This window comes from Vitis vinifera, chromosome 5 (genome assembly GCF_030704535.1).
Source record: "Vitis vinifera cultivar Pinot Noir 40024 chromosome 5, ASM3070453v1".
Taxonomy (NCBI): domain Eukaryota; kingdom Viridiplantae; phylum Streptophyta; class Magnoliopsida; order Vitales; family Vitaceae; genus Vitis; species Vitis vinifera.
In genome coordinates, this window is record NC_081809.1 from 22687353 (window position 1) to 22714939 (window position 27587).

Below are 27587 nucleotides of genomic sequence, written 5' to 3' on the forward strand. Positions count from 1 at the left end.
GCTCAAAAAAATCATTCATTACAATTTGTTTATTTGTTTGGTCTATGACTTTTTCAGTATTATCAAATTATTTTCCTCCAAATTGTTTAGAAAGCACAAATGAGAATCCCTCCATTTTTTTTCTTCTTTTGCGAGAAAGAGATTCATGTCACCTCAAAAGTACATCTCTTACCAAAGAGCCTATCACTCACTTTATTTAGAAAAATAACATAAATCAATTGTCACAAAATAATTGCTTTTAAGCATTAGTAAGATATATTATCCTCTTCAAGGTAATAGAATACATTATCAACTTTTTTTTTTATAACCACTATATGATCTTAAATTGATGTGTGAAGTATACATATATCATTTATTATAAATTTATTTTTATCACCATTTTCTTTAATTTTAATTTTTTGTTTTACTCATTTTTTAAATAGAAGAATTTCAAATAATATTAAATATAAGAGATATTTCATTTGTGTAATAACAAATATTATGATGCAATATAATTTTCATTTCAAAAAATATCAAATATCAAAGTATAATATGTTTTTCATTTCATTTTTTACTCTTTATACAAACCAAACTCGAACATGGTATAATATATCTCATTGAATATAATATGCCTATTAAGCTTGAAACGATTTCTTAAGATAGACTTTATATAATTGTTTGGTAAACCAACTTAATAACTTAAAATAACTTAATAACTTAATTTAAGTTATTTAGTAAGATAACTTAATATAAGTAATAAATAGAAATAATTAACTTATTATTAAGCTTACATCTTCATTTTACATTTTTTACTCTCATATATGATCTCCTTTACCATTCAATAATCTCTATTGTTACTCAACCTACCTTACTCTAATTATAACTTATGAAAATAAATTTATCAATTTAATGATTTAAAATAAGTTTTAAATTAATTTTATAGAAACAACTTTAATACTTAAAATAAAAATTAAGAAATAAGTTTTAAATTTACAACTTAAATATAATTTAACTTAAAATCAACTTATATCATTAAATAATAAATAATAAATTTTACCAAACACCCCCTGTATCTTATCTTATCATATCCTATCAAGTGAACAAAACCTTAAATAATTAGCAATCCTATCTTAAAACTAGATGTTCCTTGGACTACCTCTTGTTTCAAAGATTACCACTTCGTCAAATAGTTTGGTGGATGCATTCCCTTCTAGCTGCAATCTTAATTAGACGAGGGCGATACCTAGATGAGGAAAGTTAGACTAAAAAGAGAGGATGACTGTCCCATATTGTATTTAATATTTTCAAAACAATTCTCAAAAACTTGTTTTGAGAACTATTTTCATGATTGACTAAACAATAAAATATAAGTACTATGAAAGATGCATTGTTTAACTAAAGGACATGGCCCAAGGAAATGTGTGAGATACACATTTCAAACACAGAATTATGGAAGCACATTTACATGATAAAACTGGATGAAATTCATACATCAAGATTGTAATGAAGCATTTTACCATTCCCTCGATGGGCAAAAGCCGATTATGCATCACAAAAACAAAGCTATGTGTTGATATCCACCAGGATTTATTCATTTCTAGTTGATAATATATCGACTTCATTTTTTTGGGATTGGAATAAGTTTCATGGTTAGAAGATGGAGAGGAGGAAGAGCAAAAGAAAAAAAGGGCAGGTTGTGTAGAATGCTTTTCCTGACATCTCAGTTGTCGTTGTTGTTGCCACCATACTGTGTAGAGTTCCCATTCCAGAAGGCGTTTCTGTCACTGAACCGATCATCATCCTCATCATGCTTCAATGTGTGAATGTTGCTCCCATACCTGGAGGCTGTTGGTTGCTTGCTCCTTTCATCACTTCTGCTGGTGGTAGAACCGCTTTGATCTGGGGAGGGGCGAGTAAAGGGTCTCTCTGTTCCTCTGGCTCTGAGGTTGTTCTGAAGTGCAGGGTTTGGTCCTGTAAAAGTCAAAAACAGAATAGGTGAGAACGGAAAACTAGATATCCTTGTTTAAAGAAGTCGAAGACAATAACTGCAAAATCACTAATTCATGCTGCTCAGGCATTAATAATATGGATAAACCAAGAGACTCAAATACCAGAAGCCACAAAAGTAGTACCAATCAGAGGAACAAATCCCAACCACATTTTGAAAAAAAACAGAAATTAAGTATAGAATAAGCATTGCAAACAGGAATGTGGGAGTTTTTTTTTTGCACTTTTTCCCTTGCTTCCTCTCTTTTTGGCAGGAAAGGAAATAACATTGGAATAGCCAAAGGGAGCATCACCCATGTACGAGTGAACCATCCAAGCTACATCCGAAAGAACAGAAACAACCCAAATCTCAGCTGAACAAGGCCCAATTAAGGGAAGGCATTGAACTACTCACATGTGGCCAGTAAGAGAACCAAATTCATTATCATTTGCTTCAACTTTTCGAATAGAAAGCTCCTCTCCTTGAAAGCTTCTCCTAATTATTTGCCTCTAAATTACAACCCATCACATACAAGGCACCATCACTCATGCATGCTTCCTATCACACACCATAAACACTGACTTTGTTACCACCCACCCCAACCCAAAAAAAGCACGCTATTGACTGTAGCATGAAGGCAACAGATTCAACTGACTACTTAACATGCAGAGCATTGCTGCCTCCTGATCTTCCTACACATGCAGCATTAATTAGGAATTATTTTTCCTCTACACAATTGAATGCTTAGCATGTGCCAGTGCAAAGACACTCTGTGGCTTTCAATCTTCTTTGAAGGACACCTATATCCAACCTCTACACTAGGGCATAAAGGCCAATAATGATATTTAACAACTGCTCCTCATCTGGACAACTACCACCTGATTTCATCTCCCCCTCACCTGATACCTTCCAAGAGCTGCCCAGTATCCCCCCTCCTAAACATGGAAAAATGGGTGTAGTACAAGTACACAAGATGTGTACAAAGAGTGCCAAGGCAAAGATAAAGGTCACCTTAAGTCCTTGTATCGTTCATAAATCAAGAATGGATCAGAAATTACAATCTAAGATCAGAGGAGACCAAGAGTATAAAGAATGGACAAAGAAATTTCATAAAACCAATTTGAAGTTCTCCCCTCCCTCGAAACATCTTCCATCACACTTTTTCAAATGGACCACATCAAGCAAAGAGTCTTCCACCAAAACTTCATCGTTTCTTCCCTACAATTTTTTTTTTCTACAGCTGATAAAAAAGCAGACAATTGTATACCAGTTCAAAAAGTCAAATTTAGCCACATTTCACAAAGGAATAAAATCTCCTACATGGGAAACCATCTGTCTAGCTTCCCATATTGCTAACGCATCTATCACATGTAAGAATTTTCTCCCAAACTGGCAAAATGAACAGAAATCAAATGCCGATAGAATCCAAACCTCCTTTGAAGGGAAGGTGTTATGCTCCTAGATGAATCTGTCAATTAGTCCCTATTCTACTCCTGAGAGTTTGCCACCTGAACCTCATTATCACAAAATCTATAGACCAGGAAGCTGAAATCTCGAAGTTACTTTTCCAACCACAAACATCCTTCCAAAAGTGCATTCAATCCCCCCTCCCTACTAAACAACAAGGAGATCTCAAAAAATCCTCCCATTCTCCCAATATCCTCTAAACTCCAACTCCATATGAATCCCACACATCTCAAAAAACCATCCCCCAATTTTATTGTTGTACTTTTTTTTATTTATAAACTTGTCCCTTATGACTCTTCTCAATGGACACTCCTTATCTGTAGCAGACTTCTAACACCACCCACCCATCAAACCTTTGTTCAAATTCAACAAATATTCTAATTCCAAGACTCTTACCATCATTAGAGAGCATATCTCATTGTAACCCATCAAATGGCATTTCCTTTTCTTTTCCATTTCTTTCAACAAAAAAATTCTATAAATCTTTAGAAGCCCATTCTCAACCAAATATTGGATTTTGAAAAGCAACATATGGTAGGGACAATCAATAAAGTGCTTTTGTTTGAAGTTGATCCCCCTCTATCTAAAGATATTTCTCTTCCATTCTGATAGCCTCCTTGATTTCTACTACTGCATTCCAAACATTCTTCCCCTCAAATGAAACCCCAGTAGGAAAACAAGGTGGATAGGCAGACAGGAACTGGTCCTAAAACCCAACAACAAACTCTTCTAGCAACATTCTCCACTTCCTCAAACCGGAATCAAGCTCTTCTCTGTATTTACTTTCAAACTGAAATGACTTCAAGTAAAGAAGAATAACACAGGGATGTCTGGACTGATTTAAGATCCATCCTGACAAAGATGTCTAAAATGAGATGTCATCAATACCATTCTGCAACCTACCCCCCACCAAAAAAAGATTTGAAAAAAAGAAAAAAGAGAAGTTTCCAATTCATTTGAAGAACTAAAGATTTAGTATAGCAGGTAATACACAACTGAAGGTTTAAGATAGCAGGAAATTAAGAAAACAGGGGATTGACTAATGCTAGACAAAATTCCTTGTAGTAGTTTTTAGAGCAAGAAAAAGTAGCTACAGTACTTAAACTTAGGTGGTGTTTGTTTTTTTACTTAATTCTAAATAGAACCTTAATGCTTAATAGTGTTAAATATTAGGTTGTTTGTTTTTGTAGTATTTTATTTATATTAAGTATTAAAAAGTAAAGAAAAATCAATATGTTATTTTTTCTATTTAGAAAAAGCTATATATTTTGGTTCTTTATATTTAGTAAAAAGTTTATAATAAGTTATAAAAAAGTAGAAAAACAATCAATTTAAATTCTGAAAACAAATTGTTTTCGGTAAAAAGCCAAAAAAACAAACACCATCTTAGTTTATATTGAATGTGTTATTGGCAGAATCAGAAAAATCATTAGGAGAAATTATGGGACTAATCTTAAGCTGCAATCGAAAGTAATCAACTTGTAAGTTTTAAATCCAGCACAAATTAACTAATGGTATGATGGGATATTGAAACTCACGATATTCCCACATGCTGTTTTGGGATTCCTGTTCAGAATTTGATGAATTGGCAGTACTACCAAGATAGGAGAGAGGATTCAAGTAAGATAGGAAACTTCTCAAGAGTGCAAAATATCCTCCATTGCTGTCATTTGCTGAACCAGAATCATTGGTAGAATTTGTTAGATCTCTGGATGAAGACACTCCTCTACGGTGAGCCACAGCTCGTTGATGTGGAACCACCATCAGTGCTTGTCTATTGAGCAATCCCAAGTCTGATAATGATTTGCTCAGATCTGCACCAATTTTGAAAGCAAGACAAAGTCATGAATCACAAAAAATAAAATAGTATTCTTTTCATCAACATGTGAATTGAATGAGTTCATACTATAGAGAGAAAACATTGTGTCTATCCAACCTAAATGTAGGAGATTTTGCTGTCGTTATTTCTCAAGTATCTAATAAGGAGCTGGAATTTAAATAGTTGGCTGTGCAAAATTATAGATATTTCTAGTGAGGTGGGATGCTCCTTCTCTTATGTTCCTTACTCAGCTAATCAAGTCACAGACAAGTTAACCAAGCAAGAGCAAAAGAAAAGAACCTAATTTCTTGTGTTGGAGGCTTTTTTCCTCCCTAAACATATAGAAGATTTATAGTGTAGGTACACTAATTTTTTTTATCTGGAGTTTATAGAGATCGTTTAAGTTTTATATGGAACATAGTATACATTTCTACTTTGTGATCAACAATTGCACATTTTGGAAGGATTGGTTGTTGAACTACCAATTTTCCTAAAAGCTTACACTTATAGGATTTGGGCTTAATATGCATATTATGCTCCTTAACACCCTCCCTCACATGCAGCCCCATACTCGTACGTGGAGAGACAGACAAAATTTGGATTCATATTCAACCGACAGAGATAGGCAAAATTTAGATTCATATCCAACAAACAACAAACAAGGGAAATGCAAATTGGAGACCTAGAACCTCTTGCCAAACCAAGTTCTAATACTATGTTGAATTACCAATTGTACTAAAAGCTTAAACTTATAGGATTTAGGCTCAATATACATATCATGCTCCTTAACATTGGTCACCCTTCTTTGTATTTTACCCTTCATTGCAAAGAGTATGCTTGTTTTTGATAACAAAAATATAAAAAAATTGGTATGGGCCATCTATTAAATAAGGCTACTTTCATCTCTTGAAAATCTACTTTTAGAGGCATAATCTATTGTGACACAAAAAAAATATTTTTCCAATCAAATAGGATTACTTGCATTAAAACTAATATATGTTTCCATCATGTCCACATATGTGTAACCTATAGCATAATGGTGTACTATGAACCACAAATATTGATTGTCTGAAGTAACATTATCCATAAAAACCTTCATGAATGCAAAAGAATTTAGTAAAAGAAAGCAGTGAATTGGAATAACAAGGATATCTTTGCCTATAAAAGAATGGGTAATGCTGGTCAATGTTAAATCAGTCAAGCTAATTTACCCATCAAAACAAGTAGGCAAGCTAAGTATGCAATATTCATACAATAAAACCCTAATAAAATAACATTTCTTAGGGCCAAAAGAAATTATTATCTTAGCGGGGTAATTGATTTATCAATAAGTAAATAATCTATTAATTTATCAATAAATGAATATTTATCAATTTACAAAGAGCATCATGTTTCTATTACTGTACTTGTACATTAAAAAAAATACCAAATGTAGTGTATGCATTACAAAAAATTAAGGTTGAGGTTGAGTTCAGTTTAGGTACAAAGAAAAGGTAGACATGCATATTTTGAGAAAGAGTTGAATTGAGAAAATAAAAGTCCTAAAAAGTTCTATTGTATCATGAATTTTTGTTTGCTATTTTGTTATGTATGTCATCAACTATTAATTTATATTTCCTTAGCCCCTTAAGGATTTCTAAAATATTTATTATCTTATACATTTAACAAGGTTATTAATTTAGTAAATTGACCCGAATCAGGACCAAAAGATTTTATTATTTAAATGAGGTTATTAATTTACTGAAGTTTTACTATACCTTGACCCTTGAATACCTTCCGAGGATAAGGAACAGCTAGGTCATAAGAGCCGATACCACTTGCTTGGTTTTGATCCACAAAGTCTTTAACCATACTCAAGGTGCTTGTCACAGGAAATTTCTCTTGTAGACTATTGCCATTAGGCAATCGGATGTTCAAATGAACATCAGTTGATTTATTTGTAGAAATATCCAATGTACCAGCCTTCTGATCTTCTACATTTTCAGTCTTTGTACCTACTACAGCTTGATTCACTTCAGTAGGAATAGACTGTGAAGATCCTTCGGAAACTTCTAGATGAGGATTGGTGAAATTGCTGTTTTCTTCTGGGACAGGACATCCATCTTTAACGGTGGGAGATATAGGACAACCTTCAGAATTGTTGTGATCTGCTGTTATAGGAAGCAATTCTTTTGCTGTTGCATTCAAAGAGGTTGGCTGTTCATTCTCACCACTGTCCAACTCATTGGCATGAAGAACCTTTGAGGATGTGGCATCACCTACTTCAATATTCTCCTGACCATGAAAAATACACATGATAGGCTAATATCCTTTTTTGGCTAAATATATGTTGTAATAGGCCAACCATACCATAAAAAAACTCTGAATAAAATATTCAAGGACTGAATGCTGCAGTTAAAGTTACCTTAACTGGGTGTTCACAACTTTTATTTTCCTCTATTATCTCAGAAGCAACTAAGGGTCTAGCCTCTGAGGATTTAACATCTTTATTTATTGAAGATGAAGGAACATCCATGCTTGAAGAACTTCCTGGCTGAAGTGAGGCAATATTAGGAGCCCCAGAAGCCAATGGATCAGATTTCTTCGATGCAAGGGCCGCAGTTAAGACAGTTGCTGTTGTTTCCTGCAACACATTATAAATAAATGCAACAATTGAAAGAGTTAAGTTCAGGATATGCTCCAGTGCCAATATCATGAAGCAGGTACTGGAGTTCCAGAGCATTAAATTGATGGAAACTACAGAGTGCTTCAGAAGATGTATATTTTTATGCAAGTACCAAAACAGTAAATTTACACTCAATAATCTATTTTGAGATTGCACAAAACCTTATGAAAAGCACACTTATCAATTACATCAATATAGAGCAACAAAACCTTACATCCAAACTATTTAGAGATTGCTGCATGAATCCTTGTCTACCATTCAGTCTTATGTAGGGCAATGTCCTCCATTATGACACACCAACATGTAATTTACCACTACCGAAGACAAGCTTACTTTGATCTTTTCTATCCTCCTCACGTCCTTTGAGCATCTTCAACTTAAGTAACTTCTCCTCACTGGTACATTCATTAGTCTCCATTGCACCCGTCCATATAATCCAACACAATTCTTCCTCATCTCATCCTCAAAACCCTGTGCCCCCTCCAAGAGGAATGATTACCACTCATCCATCTTAATGCCGTTATTTCACCTAGGTTCATTTGTTAACATGTGTTCTAAGTTTTAACTACATAGCATTTAGAGCCTCAGAATTTTAGCTTGTAAGTTCATGGGAATTCAACAATCGCACAAACTCTAGATGCATTTCTTCAATTTAAACCTTAATTTTACATGCAATCTCCCTTCTATGATGGATATCACTTTCTATGAGTTTGATGCTGAGAGGAGAAAAAAACCAGATTCATAACTGGAATTAAGATTAACTCCTGCCATTGGTTATATATATAGTTCTGCTCAATTTTCCTCCTTTAAACAATGTTGTTCAGTTGAAACACAATAAAACTTATCAGAATGCAGGGAAACACATTGAAACTCCAGAATTTTGGTACTCCAAATATGGTTTAGATGAAATTTGGAGCTTCTCAACCGAAACAACATTTAAAGAAAAAAAATAAAACCATTGTTCTTTGACATACGTACGCAGTATATCTATTATGCATATGTCTTATTAGCTTATAACCAGAATGATAATTACAATTAATAAAAAAAGGTCGGAACAAATATCAGCTCCTGAAGCATCTGAGCAAAGATAGAAGCACAAGGATTGAAGAAAGGAGTAGTTCCCATGATAAAGGAATGTTGGTATTATGTCAATGCATAGTGAGTGACACCTGTTCTACTATACCTGAATATGAAGACTCAGCCATGTCTTTTCAAGATTTGATGCCAGAATTTCAGCAGCAACAAAGCCTTCTGGAGATTCAAGTAGAAAGAAAAATAACTAACGATTTAGAATATGTTTCAGGTTGCCATTTATGCTTTCCATAAAATAAATATATATATATATATCCTATGCATGCAAATGTTGTACCATTCTGCCAAAGTTGCACGCCATTGTACCCAATAACTGTTATACAAGGGGCAGGTTTCTGCGGGTCTGTACAGGTTGATGTAAGGACATTCTTGATTTCATCATATATTAGAGAGAATTAGCTATCTACTGAACAAGAAAAACATTACAATTGCAACACAAGTGTCACAAAGTGAGTAAGTACGAGTTGAAATTCTAAATGAACAAAACTCCATAATAAACCCAAGTTGAAGTCTATTAAGGAAGAGCAATAAGAACAATATGTCAGAATTTTATGGTCAAATTATGGGCATGAGAGGGAGAAGAAAACTAGCATCAAGGAGAAATTTTACCAAGAGCCACAAGGCTAAATATCTGTTACACTATTTGTTCAAACAAACAATTATAGTAAAACAAGAAGGCCCATTGTCTTTAGATGATCAGGAGGCAAGAAAGACAGCGTTGATAGAGTTCAGCAACTGGGCTATTTTGGAAGAAACATCTTGGAGGTAGATTTTGAGGGAACTGTGGTTCAAAGAATGGGGCAAAAATAGAAGTTATTCCACAGGATGGCATTTGCTCACCAAAGGTGTAATCTCTTTAGGAGGCTGAGGGCAACCAGGGCTTGGCTAAGGAAGTCCTATAGGGGTAGTGAACTGCTTCCAACTTTTATTGACAGGTCCACTGATTCAAGACCTAGCACTAGTGGATTGCATTTTTAAGACTTTGTAGAGACAACTCTCTAAATTTGGAGCCTTTTTGTGAGAAGGAAGTTCATGCTCCACTATTAGGGGGGTGTAAAGCCCCCTAGGCCATAGTTTCTCAATGGCACTTTGGCAGGTTACGATTTTTTTAAGGGTGGCATGCTAGAGTTATTTAGGGGTCATAGAGGAGTGATGGATGTTTGAGAGGAGTTTGAATGCTACTTTATTTGGGGTTGCTCCAAAGGAAGGAATGGAGAGCTGAAACACAGCAACAACTATAGTGGAGGGTTTGTAGAAGCTTCTTGGTAAAAGTGGTTAGGAAAGTAGTGTCAGAATCTTATAATGCATATATAGGGCAAGCAAATTTCAATTGCAGCTCTGATTGCCATCGAAGCCATTGATGCAAGGATGAGGACTTCTAGTGGTAGTATATTTTGTAAATTAGAGACTATGTTAACTAGGGCTTTCATTTGGAGGTGTCAAGTAAAATGGGCTTTGGCAAAAGTGGATTGAATAGACTCAATTTTTTATCTTAACAGTGAGGTACTTTGTCACAGTGAACAACACCCCTATAGGTTTTTTCCTAAGCTCAACGGCCCTAAAGCAAGAGGGACCCCTCTCTCTTTATTTGTTTGTCTTGGTGATAGAGACTAGGGTTGCAACTTGGGTGGGTTGGTTGGTTTGATGGCTAACTCAAGTCATACCTGAATTAAGAAACAATCAACCTAAGTTCAAACCAACCCGACCTCTAACCCGAACTCAAATCTAATGCAACCTTTTTTATTTAAAACTTGGGTTGAATTTGAGTTAGTCAAGTTAAACTTGGGTTGGTAAGGTTAAACTCAAATTGATTGGGTTAAACTCGAGTTGATCGGATTGATTGGATTGCATGATTCAAAATCCATCCATAATGTTTTTTAAAAAACCTTTTTCTATAAATTTATACCAAAATTTAAATAATAAGACATATTTCAAGATAACAATAAAAAAGTAAAAACGAACTTATATATCCTTCTAAAAAAATAAGAAAACATATGATATACTTATAATTTGATATTCTTTCTTTAAAATATAAAAAGAAAATGAATATTATTATACAATAATAAACATTATAAGTATTATAAAAACATCAAATCGAGTTTGGGTTAGGTTCAGGTTTTTCAAACCTTCGCTTGAGCTTAACCCAAATTAAGTACAGGTCGAGAAAACTTAACCTAAACTCAAATGTTGAAAATATTTGCCCAAACCCGTCCAAACATAAAGTTGGGTTTGGGTTAGGTCAGGCCAACCTGTCCAAGTTCCACCCCTAATAGGGACTCTTAATTTTCTTTTAGGGAAGGCAAGGAAGGTAGTTTTATTTCAATTTTCAAGGTAGGAAGGAAAGAGAGTGAGTGGATGTTTCCTACATCCTTTTTGCTAACGATACCCTCCTCTTCTATGAGCCATGCTCAAAACTGTTGACATATTTGAGTTGGATCCCATCATGTGGAAGTTGACTTGGAGAAAGTGAATTAATTTTTGTGGCAAGATCCCTAATATAGAGGACCTAGCTTCCTTGGTGGGTAATGGGGTAGGGAACTTGTCTGCCAAGTACTTGGTCAACCTCAAGGAGCCTCGTTAAGTCTTTGATAGTTTGGAATGTAGTGGAGGAGAAATTTCATAAAAAGTTGTCAAGGTGGAGGCGACATACCTATCAAAGGGTGGGAAACTCACTCTACATAAAAGTATTCTTTCTTGTCTAGCTATTTACTTCATGTCCTTGTTCATTATCCCTTTAACGATGGCCTTGAGATTGGAAAAAATCCAATTAGACTACCCATAGGGGAGCGGAGTCCTTGAGAAGGAACTCCACCTTGTGAAGTGGTCATCCATTTGTAAGGATAAAAAGAAATGGAATCTAGGTTTTGAAGCCCCGTCTACTCCCCAAAAAGCCTAGCTAGAAAAATAGTATTGGGGTTGCTGTGAAAATGGACATCTTTTGTAGGCGAGTATTAAAGGTATAAAAAGAAATAGAATCTAGGTTTTGAAGCCTCATTTACTCTCAAAAAAGTCTAGCTTGAAAAATAGTATTGGAGATTTGCTTTGAAAAGGGACATATTTTGTAGGCAAGTCATTAAAGGAAGGTATAAGGAAGAGTTGGGAGGTTGGCTTTCTTGAATCCTACAAAGAAAGGGAGGACTATGGTGTTGGTTTATGGAAACAAATAAGAAGACAATAAAGGGTGTTCCATGTTAAAACCAACTTCAAGGTGAGCAATAGAGGAAAGTGATGTTTTGCCTAGATATTTGAGGTGACAACTCTATTTTGGGGGATGTTTTCCCTTTTTTGTGTTCTGTTTAGGAGGCTACAAGTGGGCAAGGGCTTTAAAACCCATACTTCTTAAGGCATTCCATGATTGAGAGTTGAACGGTGACGATGATTTGCTTAAAAGCCTTCCTGAGAAGAAAAAGTCTCAAAGAAGATGACAATAGGTTAGTTTGTGAAGGTAATAAGGGCAGGAATTTCTCTATTAGATCCTTTTATCATGCTTCGGTGTTGGGTGATGGAGAGGCTTTCACCTTGGAGGAGGTTTGGAGATCTTTAACCCCGTTCCAAGGTGGACCTCTTTTTTGTCTTTTTTTTTTTTTTTTTTTTTTTTTTGCATGGGATCCCATTGAGGCAAGGTTGCAAACCTTAGATTAGTTTAAAAGAATAGGGTGACCTATTACAAATTGTTGCTACAAGTGGAAGAAAAAAGAAGAAACGACTAATCATATCCTCATCCACTATGGGAAAGCAAGAAGATTATGGTATTTTATTTGGTTTTTCTTTTCGGTATCTCTTAGATTCTCCCCAATTCAATGAGAGAGTCTCTTCATGGCTAGAATGGGAGTTCCGTAAGGAAGAGGAGGAAGAAAGATTAGAAAGCAGCCCCTTTGCGATTGTTAATGCAATTATATATTTTTTTAGTGGTGTTGAGTGCTCAAATTAATTGCTCAAGAACTCCCTTATTAGCCACTTCTCCTAATGGTCTCAACAACCTTTTATTGATGGTCCTTCATCTTTGTTAGACTTCATTAATTGTCTAGAGCTTAGATGGCGATTTATTGTTGAGGATGTTTGTTTTTTATTCTTTCCACCATTTTAGCACCCTTTATGCCCCCACTTGTTCTTAGGGCGTGTCCCTTTTTATTAGGCACTTTTACCTCTAGAAGACTCTTTGCCTATCAAAAAAAATTAAGCCATGCCACTTTTTGTTCTCCATTCCTATATGTCGTTATGATATGTCTAAAATCATCCCCTCAATATGACTTTATTTTCATAACTGCACTAAAGTGACCACTCCCATGTGCCCAAGACTTGTTTGTAACTTTTATGTGGTAACTAGCCCAAACCCTCTCCCTATGTGCACAAGTTCTTGTTATGGACAAAGCAAACATGTCTATCCACGTAGCAAATATAGAAGAGATGCTACTACAAGTTGAAGTTCAACCATTCATCACATAATCAAAATGCCTCATGGACATTTAAGGCCTATTTGGTAACTATTTTCAAAAACAATTATGAAGAATAGTTTTTGAAAACAATTTTTGAAAATTATTCTTTGGTTTTTGTAGAATAAAAGTCTATTTGAAAACTTAAAATATTTTTAACCTGTTTTTTAATATTTTTAAATATGTTTTAAAAATAATTTTTATATCTAGTGTTTTTTTTATAATCATTTTACACGTTTATAAAATTATTTCTTAAAACAGCCCTAAAAAAACAAGTGAAAATAATAGAAAACAACTAAAAGATATTATTTGAAAACACCCTGTTTTCTGTTCTTAAGAACATAAAATAGAAAACAATTTTTGGTTGTAAAACATTTTTCTATATTTTTTATTATGGAGAATAGAAAACTATTCTAAAAAAAAAAGTTCTCAAACAGGTCCTTACCTTTCCAATTTGGGCAAAGGATGGAGGTATTTCAAGGGAAAGGAGAATGCGATAATTAGGCATTCAACACAATGCTATTGGATTCCATAGGAAACCAGGAAGGAGAGCTTAATAACTAGGAATTCCAATTTTTTTTAAGAGAAGAAAACTGGAATAACACTATTGAAATCACTGTTCTAGCTTACCATGCACAGTTGGATAAGCTAAATCTGAAATTTTTTTTAGGGACTTATTTTACCAAGAAAACTTGAAATTGAATTTTTTTGAAGATGGAAAACTGAAACAAAGACATTATCAATAGCAAATTAAACATACATAAGAGCAAATGGTTACTCATTCCAACAGGAAAATAAAGTCATATGTCACAAGATGCTTCAAGTGAGCCTCCCCGTGGGTTTATATAGAGCCCAGGAAGCTTTTGAATACTCCTACACTTAACCATTGGTGGGAAGAGTGTGGAAGGTTCTAGAGATGCCTAGAGATGTCCACACATCTCTACACTATGGTGGAAAGCATGAGAGGAGTCCAAGGCTTTCTAGAGAATTCTAGAGATCTCTTGTATATACATAGACTTGTATATAGAATTGTATAGGGTGTTCTAGAATATTCATGATTTGTAAGGAACCCCTTAAGGTCCCAAAGAGTTCCATTGGTGGAGGGTCTCATTTGGCTAAGACACCAAGTAAGTGAGTTCCAAAGCACTTGTAAAACTTCCTTTGAGTAATGAAAGCTTTCATTCTTCAAGAGTTGCCTATTATACCTTCTAAAGCTTCCAAGCCGTGTGCATCTTAGCCTGACAAGTTAAGTATCGGGAGTAAGGATGTGATGTAGGACAACCCTAGGATGGTTGCCTACATTCAAGGGTAGGTGGGCTAGGGTTTTATTTTTAGGGTGTAAGGAGAGGAATAAGGAATAAATTTTATGGTAGAGAAAATTATATGATAAGAAATAGAGAGAAAGAAGAAACAATGAAGAAAAGATGGAAAACCTTAAAGTCTCACTAAGGCCTTCTAGGAGTCTCACCTAGAAGAAAATCAATGGAGTCTCACCATTGAGAGTTGCAACCTTACAATGAAAGAAAATATAATATTATTCATATCAATTCATCCCTTTGATTTACATTGATTAACCTATTTATAGGCTTCTCTAAGAAATTCAAAGTTTACTAGGACTCTAATAACCTATTATGATTCTAATTTTAATTCTAATTATAACATCCAAAGTCTACTAAGACTCTAATAACCTATCATGACTCAAATTCTAATTATATTATAACTCAACTAGCTAATCCTAATTAGACCCCAACAAAGACTAATCCCAATTCAATTCTAATTAATATTAATTCTACTTAAAGTTTACTTAGGTCTTCCCTTTCTTCCTTGAATAAACTTTAAAAGGCTTTCCCCCATCAGGCTGACTTAGCAAGATCAAGGGTCTTGGCTTGTCTAGGTGTCGCACGAGCTTAGGAAAAGACTAAGTCCAAGACACATAGCTCATAATTCTTTGCAGCTACGCTTTGGGAATCCAACCACAAAAACAAACTTAGGTTTCCAGCACATGCATTTTATTGGTTGCAATAAAAGAATCAAAATTATATTTGAGCTCCAAAACTCCAAGGTAGAAAATATAGGGAAAACCCATTTCTAATTGCTCTAGAAACTCACAATGGTAGGAGTGTAAAAGAGATAACCAAATATGGTTTGAAGCAAGGCTGTGGAAAAGAAAAACAAAGATTGGGGCCTACAATACTTGAAGGAAAGATATGGAAAAGAAAAACCAAAACTAGAGGCAAAACACCATCCATGCTAATTCCTAAAAGGTGATGCCCACAGTACATAAATTAGATTATCATAAATATATGTATTCTCCATACAAATTGTGCATAAGAAAAAAGAAAATGCTTGCAGTGTTAACCAATCACCTTGACAATAAGTACAACATAGCAATTCAGAAAATTAACGATGCACAAAACCCCACACCCTAAATAAAAGTCAAACAAAATTTACTGCACACTACCATAACTAGTATCTTTAGACCTTGGCATGTTAAATATATGATATTTGTAGAGCTGAATGCCAAATTGCCATAGAGGATACCCCATGATTGATATCCCGTGAAAAATTGTGATAATTGGAAAGTGTCATTTTCATATGTCAAGAAACATTATTTAAGCAGAGGATACATATTGCAGAAAAATGTGATGCCTCAGTACTTCCCTCCAAGATGTGTAATAGAATACAGTACTTTGATAGCTTTTCTGCCACCTGGAGGCAAGATATGACAATAAACATCATGGTCATTCTGGTCATGACTAATAGAAAAAACAAAAGAGAAGAAGAAGATAAGGAAATAATTGTAAAATAGAAAAACCTACATTCAGATCTGCCCATGTTGAATTTTCTAAACGAATTGATTCTGCATCTTCACCTGAAAATGCAGATTGAAAAAAAAAACAAAGAAGAAAAGGGCAATGATTTAAGGAGAAAAAAACTGATGTGATTCACTAAAAATTAGTACTTGATCAAAGTTAGTCATAGAATAAGCATCTTGTTGCATGATTCAAAAGTCGTAGTATCAGTCATTGACCAAAAAGGTACCAAAGCACATCGGTGTCAATAACTCGGATTGATATCAAACAATACACAAATAAGTTAATTTAGTAGCTCAAAAAATTAAAAAAAATAATAATAATGATTAATCAATATGATAAAACAATTATATTTTTATTAATTAATTAGTAAAACATATTAATTGATATTGAAATTTATCATTTTTAATTATTTTTCTCAATTTATAAGTATAATACACTCAATTATAAATCAATTAATCTATCAACCGTTATATTTATAACCATATAAATATTCATGTTCCTACCTTTATGCCCATAGCCATACAAATATCCTCATTTACCTTCAATATATATTTTTGAAATCCCATCTTCGGGCCATACATCTAATCAATAATGCATAATACCAGATAATACTATAATATAATACCATATATTATTGGTATGTAAATAAGGAATGTATTAGGAACTCTATAAATATTTGTAGATCTTTAATGGAAAACGTGGAGATGGGGCTGAAAGGAGAAAAGGTGTGAAGGAAAGAAGGAAACACTTGGGGACTTGAGCACTTTAAGTGGACTGATGGGAGAGAGAGAGAGAGAGGGCATTAGGGAGAGTGAAAGCGCGTGCGACGACGATGACGATGAGACCGGCGAGGCGAGTAGAAAGCGAAGCTTCACGGTGGAATCCAAGACTTTCGAGCTTGACCTGGATGAAAGGAAAGGGAAACGTCAGATCCTCATTGTGGAGAAGAAGCGGGGGGTCTCGACATGGGTTCGATTAGGGCTGGAAAGCTTAGGGCTTTTCAAGGAGGGGCTAATCCACTGTATACGAGACGAAAAAGAAGGGAGATGGGAAAAGGAGTGGAGAGAAAGAGGCAAGCGGTACACTTTGGCTTGGGGATTCAATAGGGCGGGTGGCTTTTTAAGGTTGGGGGTTGTGGATCTGGAACGAAAAAGGTTCTGTATCTTCATACCGAGAGGTAGGAGGGACAAAAGAGGATGGACGACTATGGTGGAGATGATTCGTCAAATGGAAGAGCTGGCTGGTAGAAGAACAGATTTGCAGGAAGTAAGGGTCGGCGGAAAAGCTACTCCGGCGAAATCATACGCAGAAGCAGTCATGAGTACAAATAGGAAAGGCTCAAATGCAATCAAGATGAAGATTACTAGGGAGGAGATTGCTGGAAACTTACAGAAGCTGGAGTACTGCCTCGTCGCGAGCTGGAAGTCCAACAAAAAGGAAGAAGAAGACTTGGAGAGGCTGGGAAGTCTTTGGGCGAATTCTTGGGGCCTAAAAAGCAAGTTAGGGCTGGCCAAGTTGGAACGAGGTAGGGCATTGTTGGAATTTGAAGATCTAAGAGAGGCTCACCGTGTGGTCTCATCGGGGAGCAGAGTGATGGGAGGAGCCCACTTAGGGTTGGATCTCTGGAATCCAAAGTCGGGTTGTTGGGTAGAGGAGGAGATGGTACAGGAAGCTTGGGTTAAAATTTTCGGTCTTCCAATTTCGTTATGGAGCCCGGTGATTCTGAAGAAAATAGGGGAGGAATGTGGGGGATTTGTTGAAATTGACGAGCGGACAAGGTCGATGGGGGAGATTCAATGGGCTAGGATACTGGTCAAAATAAGAGGTGATTTTAGACCGAGTATGTTAGAAATTGAGGTAGAGGAGGAGGTTTACACTTTGGCGCTGTGGTGGGAGATTAGGCCGGTGGTGAGACAGATTTTCTCTGCGGCGGAAATCAGAAGGAGAACCGAGGTCAGGGGTGACACGTACTCACGCGCGAAGAAGCGTGTGGGGAAGGAACTGATAGTCGCAGGAACCGAGGAAAGGCATATGCCAGATGATGGGAGGCTTCTACAGGAGAATGGGCTGGGTCTAGAGCCCAGGAACCAGATCCATGGCCCGATGCCCCGGGATTGGGTCCATTTAGATGGAAAAGTGGCTAGGTCGACCTCATATGGCCCAAATATGGGTCTTAAAGAGCTGGAGAAGGATGGTGGGCTGGCTAAGATAGACGGGCCTTTGGGCCGAAAGTTAAAAAATAAGTCAAAGGTGGCTGGTGAGTCAGAGGTAGGCCCATCGTCTAGTAATTGGGCTGCTGAACTGGGCTGCCATCCTTTAGTTGAGGTGGAAGGCTTGGAAAGGGATGGCCCAACTGCTACCCAAGAGAAGGCTGGTTTTTTGGGCCGTTTTATCTCCAGAAAAGGATCCATTCCAGAGGATCCCTTGACGAGCTGGGTGCCAGAGGAGATTAGAAGGGAACAAAGGGATGATGGCTTCTCCATGACTGACCGAGCGCTTGAAGAGGAAGCTAAGAGGTATGTCCTGAATTCCCATCCTAAAGGAAATCGGGTTATGGGGACATCTCTTCCTCTCTCTTCTAATTCTGATCGGGCTCTAGAGGGGGAATCTTTCGATCGTCTAGGGGGAATAGAGGAGGAATTATAGGGGGACAAGTCAACTTGGTTAACAGTCTATGAGGGGAACGTTGAGAACGAGAATGGATCTTGGAAGTTGGGAGAGGCCAACAAAAACAAAGACAAGGTTAGGGGCAAGGAGGGGAATACTGGTGCATCTGGATCTCAAGATACCGAAAATGAGAAAGAGGAACTATGGGAGGATTGTAGCTTAGCAAAATTTAGCCAATTTCTGGGATTCTCTACGAAGGAGCTGGAAAAGGAGATATTGAATTTTCTGATTAAAATCAGAAAGAGGCGGGAAAAGATACACAGCAAAGAGCTCTTGGAGAAGTCCAAGTTTGAAAGGGAACTAAAGAGGTTGGAATGCTCTGTCAATTATGTGTGGGGGGGGGGGGGGGGAATAAGCAGAAAGGTCCTTCACAGGGCAAAGGGAATCAGTTGATAGTTGCCTAATGAAGCTGAAGATTATAAGTAGGAATGTGAGGGGAGCTAATGACAGCTCTAGGAGGAAAATTATTAAGAACTATATAAGGAACCAGAGGGTGGATCTAATGTGTATTCAGGAAACCAAGATTCAGGAGATGTCGGAGGATATTGTGAGAAGCCTGGGCACGGGGAGATTTATAGATTGGAGAGCCCTAAATGCGGAGGGGGCTGCGGGTGGCATTTTGATATGCTGGGACAAGAGGGTCTTGGATATTTTGGATTGGGAGGAGGGTCATTTCTCATTGTCTTGTAGATTCAAGACTATAGAAAATGGGGCTACTTGGGTATTTACGGGAGTGTATGGTCCTTTTACCAAAGTGGAAAGGGAGGGTATGTGGGAGGAATTTGGGGCGATAAGAGGCCTTTGGGATGATCCCTGGTGTCTCGGTGGGGATTTCAATATCACTCTGTTTCAACAAGAAAGGAGCAGCCAAAGAAGAATCAGCTCAGCCATGAGGAGATTTGCAGAGACTGTGGAGGATCTAGAGCTGGTGGACCTGCCTTTTCAGGGGGGAGACTTCACCTGGAATGGGGGGCTTAATAATCAGGCGTGGGCGAGACTAGACAGATTTTTAGTTTCCCCTAGCTGGTTAGATCAGTTTAGTGGAGTCACTCAGAGCAGGTTGTCTCGGCCAATTTCTGATCATTTCCAAATCGTGTTAAGAGGGGGGTGGAATTAGAAGAGGCCCAACCCCGTTTAGATTCGAAAATATGTGGCTGAAGGTCGAGGGGTTTAAAGACATTGTTAGAACCTGGTGGCAGGGAATTGAAGTCAGGGGCAGCGCTAGCTACAGATTGGCTGTTAAAATGAAGGAAATTAAAAAGAATCTGAAAGTTTGGAACAAAGAGGTTTTTGGGAGGTTGGAAACTAATAAAGCTTCAGCCTTACAACAAGTAGATTTTTGGGATCGGGTGGAAAGTGAGAGAATCTTGACTGTGGAGGAAGCTGAATTAAAAAAGGAAGCTAAAGACTCCTTTAAGAAATGGGTCCTGTTGGAGGAAGCCCATTGGAGACAGCACTCAAGGGAGATTTGGTTAAGGGAGGGGGATAGAAACACAGGGTTCTTCCATAGAATGGCAAGTGCTCATCGAAGAAACAACGCTATGGACAAAATTAAGGTTAATGGGGAGTGGCTAGTAGAGGAGCAGGAGGTGAGAGAAGGAGTTGTGAATTCGTTTCAGCAGATGCTTTTTGAAGATATGGTTTGGCAGGTGGATATTGGTAGAATTCAGGTGGGTTGCATCAGCCAGCAAGAAGCAGAGAGTCTGGAAATCCCATTTGCAGAGATTGAGATTCACTCGGCGTTGATGGAGATGAATGGGGATAAAGCCCCTGGTCCGGATGGTTTTACTGTAGCCTTCTGGCAAAACGCATGAGATTTTACCAAAGAGGAGATCATGGAGATGTTTAAAGAATTTCATGAGTATAATTCCTTTGTTAGGAGCCTCAACAATACTTTTTTGGTGTTGATACCTAAGAAAAACGGGGCTGAGGATCTGGGAGACTTTAGACCTATCAGTCTGTTGGGGGGGCTCTATAAACTTTTGGCTAAAGTCTTAGCTAATAGGCTAAAAAAAGTGATTGGTAAGGTAGTCTCTATTGCTCAGAATGCCTTTGTAATGGGAAGACAAATCCTGGATGCGTCCTTAATTGCTAATGAGGTGATAGATTCATGGCAAAAGAGAAAAGAAAAGGGCCTTATTTGCAAATTGGATATAGAAAAAGCTTATGACGGCATCAATTGGAATTTTTTAATGAAGGTCCTTCAAAAAATGGACTTTGGGACCAAGTGAGTGGAATGGATGTGGAGCTGTGTGTCTTCTGCTAAATTCTCTATTCTTGTTAATGGAGTGCCAGCTGGGTTTTTCCCTAGCACTAGAGGGCTTCGTCAAGGGGATCCTCTATCCCCTTACCTCTTTGTTATGGGAATGGAGATTCTGGACGTCCTTATCAGGAGAGCGGTGGAGGGGGGATATCTATCAGGATGCAACATTCGGGGTGGTAGTAGAACTTCATTGAATATCTCCCACCTATTTTTTTGCTGATGACACAATTGTGTTTTGTGAGGCGAGCAAAGAGCAAGTTTCTCATCTAAGCTGGATTCTTTTTTGGTTTGAAGCGGCTTCGAGTCTTCGAATTAATCTAGCCAAAAGCGAAATCATTCCAGTTGGAGAAGTGGAGGAGATTCTTTAGATGGCAGCTGAGCTAGGGTGCAGGGTGGGGTCTCTGCCCTCTCACTATTTGGGTCTCCCCTTAGGGGTCCCCAATAGGGCTACTTCTATGTGGGATGGAGTGGAAGAGAGGGTCAGGAGGAGACTTGTGCTTTGGAAAAGACAGTACATCTCCAAAGGGGGGAGGATCACTCTCATAAAAAGTACCTTGGCTAGCATGCCAATTTACCAAATGTCTATCTTCCGAATGCCCAAGTCCGTTGCTAAAAGAGTGGAGAAAACCCAAAGAGATTTTCTATGGGGGGGAGGAAACTTGGAGGGAAAAGTTCATCTAGTTAAATGGGATGTGGTCTGTACAGAGAAACTCAATGGAGGGCTAGGATTAAGGAGAATAGCCACTCTGAATAGAGTCTTGCTGGGCAAGTGGACTTGGAGGTTTGCTTGTGAAAAGGATAACCTTTGGAAACAAGTGATTACTACGAAATATGGGCAAGAGGAATATGGTTGGAGGTCAAAGAAGGCTAGTGGGGCGGCTGGAGTAGGGGTCTGGAAGGAGATTATGAAATAATCTGAATGGTGCTGGGAAAATTTGGCTTTTCTAGTTGGGAAGGGTTCCAAAATCAAATTTTGGAAAGATAGTTGGTGCATTGACACTCCGTTGTCCCAATGCTTCAATCATCTTTTTGTCCTTGCCGCGCATAGGGACGCTACGATTGAGGAGATGTGGGACCAAGATTCGGGCCAAGGAGATTGGAATCTTGTTTTTGTGAGGGACTTCAATGATTGGGAGATGGATATGGTTGGTGATTTGCTCCATACTTTGAGGGGTCATAGGCCTTCCTTGGAGGATGATTCAGTTAAGTGGAGGCAGGGAAGAAATGGTCTTTTCAGGGTTAAAGAAGCTTACAGGCTGTTGGACAAGCCTAATGCCACAGTGTTTCCCACAAGGAGAATATGGGTGGATAGGGTGCCAACTAAAGTCTGCTTTTTTGCTTGGGAGGCTACGTGGGGGAAGGTGCTCACTTTGGATAGACTCCAGATAAGAGGGGTGCAACTCCCAAATTGTTGCTTTTTGTGTGGTTGTGAAGAAGAGAATGTAAATCATATTCTTTTACACTGTATAGTGACTAGAGCCCCCTATGGGATATTATTTTTGGGTTGATAGATATTAAGTGGGTCCTCTCAGAAACTGTAAAGGAAGCTTTAATCTCCTGGAGGGGTTCTTTTGTAGGGAAGAAAAAGAAAAAGATTTAGAAATCCATTCCGTTGTGTATTTTTTGGACGGTTTGGAATGAGAGGAATAGGTTAGCCTTTAGGGGGAGTGCATTGAATATTCAGAAATTAAAGAATTCTTTTGTCTGTAACTTATGGAATTGGGCCAAAGTGTATTTAGGTGAGGAGTCTTTCTCCCTTATAGGTTTTTTGGAGTGGATAGCTTCCACTTAAGGGGAGGTAGTTCTTTTTGGTCCTTTTTCTCTTTTTGAGGCTGTAGCCGTCTTGTATACTCCCTGTATGCTTTGTGGCGTTTAGCCTTTTCTAATGCATATCTTGTTTACTTATCAAAAATATATATATATATATATATATTATTGGTATGTAAAAAAATACCCAATACCCATTCTTTTCCCAAATCTGAATCTTCTTCTCCAACTAAGGGTGAATCTTTGTTCTCAAGCTTTCAAGGTCCATGAAGTATAGTCGAAGATGTCTATGCAAGAAAAATGAAGGCACCACTAAGATGTCGTCGCTAGCAAAAAATCCACATAATTGTTGAAGATGTAGCCAATAGCAAAAAGAATTTGAAGACAATAATTGAAGGAAGAGAGAACATTAGCGTCGGATCGTTGCTTCTTAACTTTCAATTGCCACAATAGCATTAGCAGGCAAAGAAGAAGGGCAATTTTGTGGATGAAGAAGAAGATGAGGGATTTGTGACATAACTTGGGGTATTGGGGTTGAATCCGAAGCTTGGTCAAGTCAAACAGGTTTTTATTCAAAAAAACAGTGAGTTAGACGATTCAAAATGAGTTAGCACCAAATCAATGTTCAATGCTATAAATCGTAATTTGGGTATTGGAATCATCTTGGACCTAGCCGAGGCAAATATGATAAGGCCAAGGCGTACCAGACTCGCCCAATACTTCAAACCCTATCTTGATGAAAAAAACCTTTTGGCGGAAAGGGCTCCACAACTACTATCTCCTGAGAATCCACGGGTGGGACCATAGGAGAGAGCCTTGGAGATACATCAAAGGATGTAAGGGTTTCAAAATTTGTCTAAGGGCATGATTCCATCCTTCATTTAATTGCTAATGTTGGCAAATCGAGAGGTTGATCACTTGACTAAGAGGAAGCCTCATCCTTTGTTGAGTGTGTTGGGGATATTTCCCTCTAAATGTTCTAGGACCAGGTTTCTGGTTTGTGGCTTCACAATGATGTATTTGTTTTGGCTGGGGTCTAGGACTTGGATGTTTTTGTTCTTTCATTTACTTAAAAGGATTGTCCATCCTTTGCTGGATTATTCCTTTTCTTTTTTAAAATTCCTCAGTTTCTTATTCCAGAAAAATGAATAAGTAAATGGTTAATAGATGCCAAATTTGATTTACAAAAGGTACCCTAACTAAAGATAAGGACTCCCTCACCATTAACTACTAAACTTTGGAAGTCTTGTTGAAAAAAGATAAAGAGACAAAAGAAAGGAAAAGGAATAAAAGGGAAAAATAAAAAAAATTAACCTAAGAAAAAAATACGGGAATGCCTATATGTTATTCATCAGAAAGGAGCCATTAGCATCAAATATAAAGGAAAGAAAAGGAGTACATAAAACGGAAATTCTTGAGCAACTCTTCAACGAGAAAGACATTGACATAACCACAAATTACTAATTATAACATTTAAATCCAGAAATGGAAACCAATAAGGAATCTCATTATTACTAATTCCAAGCATTTCACCCTTCCATATTCCCTACGTTTTTCTTACTCCGTGGAAGGATTTGAATTCAAGATGCTTTTCCATTATTATGTCCATGAGGATAAAAAACTAAATAAGAGTGAATTCTTCACCAGGGTGCTTCTCTTTAAAACTTATTATGGGAAGAAAAGTATCAATGAAGCATGCATTAGACACAGGTATTGGACTTCCAACAAAAAAATAATATAAACCCAATGAAGAGCATTTACCTGAAATGTAGACTACAAAAAGTTTCCTCTGCCTTTTGGCTTCAACAATTGCTTCAGAAATAGAGCCTTTGAATGTGAGAGAAGGGAGAGACCTTTCCATCTATTTGAAATAGGGAATTGCTGCCAAAACTTAGATTAGAAGAAAAATCATTGCATTCGTATATGAAGCTCAAATTTAAGCAGTAACTGACCTAAGAAGCATATTTACATAAATAAGATCCAAATTTCAATATCAATAAGCTTGAACACTTGTTAAATGAAGGCATGCAACCAAAACTCCAATGAACATAATTCTCTTTTCTTTCTTTCTTTTTTTTTTTGGGGTTTTTTTTTTTAAAAAATAATCTGGATAAGGCTCCAATGAGCATACTAAATGTTTATTCTGAAACAAATCATAGATGGAAACATGGGATCAAGTCATCATACGATTCATACCTACTTCCAATGCAACATATGAAAGAGGACAAAGCAAATATCGAGAAATTAGCCTAGTTTGCCTAAGCCTAAGGACTAGGAAAAAGAAAAACCCCAAATTAGTTCCTGGGAATTAATTCCTGAAGAGGACCTGCTGATGCAGGAACAGTTAATAATTTCAAGCTGCAGAGAAATTGAAGCTAAAAACTGATTGTTTGAAAGCAGTAGCGGAGGCAGAAAATGACTTGAGAAGAGGAGGGGGTGTGGGGCCTGCCCCTCTTGGGCATGCATTGACCCTGCTAGTGGTTCGAAGAAAGCAGCAATTATGCATCAATTCATATGATTAAGAGCCATGTCATAATGATAACATGCACATTCTAAAACTGATCAGAATCATCATCTGCCCATAGAAATTCTAGCATATCCGGAAAGAAATAGAATCCACCTTTCAGTTAAAGTGATGAAAATGCCTATCATACACATAAATAGTTGGGCAAGCAAGGATCTAATGGAGGATAATTGCTCTACAGAGCAGCAGAACGGCCAACTTAAAAAGGAAGGAAAAGAAAGAAAGAAAAACCCTGTTGCATGTGCATGTCATGTGTTTGCTAGATACCTTTGTCCTTTAGTGGGAAAGGGTGAAACTTGCCCAGATCATTTCCTCTCTTGAATTTGTTGAATTTTTTAAGATATCTTCCACTGCATGTATACCGCATGGACAGATTTCTTATTTGAATTGTTTTCCTCATGGCATAGATACCAGACTTACCTATCCTCAAAAGGATCCAAGCTTTTAAAATAAGGGGAAACAATGCATCTTTTATTTCATCTCCTAGAAATAAACTTACATAACTTTGTCTTACAAAAAATAAATAAATAAATAAATAATTAATTATTCAATTAAGAAAAAACAGAAAGGTAGGAAAACATCCAAATTAAAAACAATTCCACTTCATGCAGTTGTCAAAAGATCAATTAAACCCTATTGCAACTGCACTGAAAAATTAATTTTTCAAGGGAAGACTGAGAAAAGAAAATTACTTCATAGGTCGCCTAATTTGAAGGCATGTTATTCTAAGTCTGTGAAGTATATAATGCAAATAATTTACAGCCTAAATCCAACCCATTTGTCCAAACTATCTGAAAAGTCCCAATTTCTTTTCAATGATTCACATTTCTCTACTTTAGGAACATCCATTCAATTTTTAGTCCACCTACTAGAGAATAATAAATCGGATGGAAATTTTCAACCACAGTGCAATACTAAACCCTATCCTTTTGTTGGTAAATGTAAGAAGACAATGAACTACAATTTCGAGTATCAGAAATTAAGCGTCCCAATATGTTCATTTCTTGTCAATTGGATGTTCTCCAACTCATCCATTCAAATTCTTAGTCCACTCAGTAAGACCAGAAATCCCGCTGGAAATTTTCAACCCTAGAGTTAAATAAATCACGAGAATTATGAAGAGGAGTTTATGTCGATAATATGCAACATTAAACCCTAATGCACCCGTTTTTTACTGATGAAATTCAGGGAAAAAACACAAATTAAAATTTTGAATCTCAGACTTCTCCAAAGAAAATAAAGACCCGCACTCAATTAAGCCTAGCAAGACAAGGCTGCATAGATGATGATTTTCTTTTTCCCTTTTCTTTTTTTTTCTTTTTTTTTTCTCTCTTTCGGTTTAATTCTCCTGACAGTCAAAAACAACACTGCAATTGAAAATTAAAAGGCTTCTTTGATTTTCCAGACCTTTTCTATGAAACCAAACAGAAGGTATCATCCGAAACCAAACAGAACGTATCATCAGAAACCAGAAAGATCACGGAGGTAAGAGATTTTACCTTTGAGAACGAAGAAATTTTGAAGTCTTGAAAAAGGCTTCTCTTCCTGCAGAAGACTCTGGATTTAGATATTTGTATTAATTCTCTACTTCGTGATGTTTAAAACCGAATCGTTAAAATTAAAAATAGAAAAATAGTGGGTCCCACTTCATCAAAACACTTTCATCATTAACAGTATCTAAAGGCTATAAATTTGTTTTTCACCCTTTAATCACATTATTATTTTAAACATTGCGAAGCATTTTTATTACAAATGTTTTCTTGGGTAGTGTTTTTAAGAAAATTGTTTGTAAAATGTTTCTTCAAAAAACAATATAATAACATTATAAAGGGATTTTTACAAATTTTAAAAGTGTTTTTTAAATTTTGCCAAATATTGAATATTTTTTAAAAAATATTTTTTATATTAAAAATGTTTCCTAAAATCATTGTCAAATGGTTCCTAAAATCATTGTCAAATGGACTCTAAAAGTACATTTGATAATATTTATACTCAAGTTATTTATAATACAAGTGTTTTATTTGGAAATGTTTTTTTTTTTAAATATTTATAGGTTATGTTTGGTTCTCAAAAAATATTAAGAAAATAAAAAAATTATAAAATAATAT

General features: G+C 36.6%; 1 protein-coding gene across 5 annotated transcripts; it reads right to left on the reverse strand.

The window, feature by feature from the left end:
- Nucleotides 1-1426: 1426 nt before the first annotated feature.
- On the reverse strand, nucleotides 1427-27084 carry LOC100244691 (plant UBX domain-containing protein 11). Of its 5 annotated transcripts, none has more exons than XM_059737102.1 (10): nucleotides 26979-27084; nucleotides 24717-24816; nucleotides 16262-16314; nucleotides 16070-16151; nucleotides 9287-9352; nucleotides 9101-9168; nucleotides 7657-7875; nucleotides 7010-7523; nucleotides 4972-5247; nucleotides 1427-1950 (listed from the first exon to the last, which is right to left on the reverse strand). In XM_059737102.1, exons 2-10 carry the CDS (start codon nucleotides 24814-24816, stop codon nucleotides 1700-1702), a joined length of 1629 nt encoding a protein of 542 aa, XP_059593085.1. In that variant the 5' UTR covers nucleotides 26979-27084; the 3' UTR covers nucleotides 1427-1699. The 5 variants fall into 5 exon arrangements, with proteins under 5 accessions (XP_059593085.1, XP_010650479.1, XP_002268984.1 ...); XM_010652177.3 differs by having other exon boundaries at nucleotides 7010-7526; XM_002268948.5 differs by having other exon boundaries at nucleotides 7010-7526; nucleotides 24717-24836; nucleotides 26979-27082.
- Nucleotides 27085-27587: the final 503 nt, after the last annotated feature.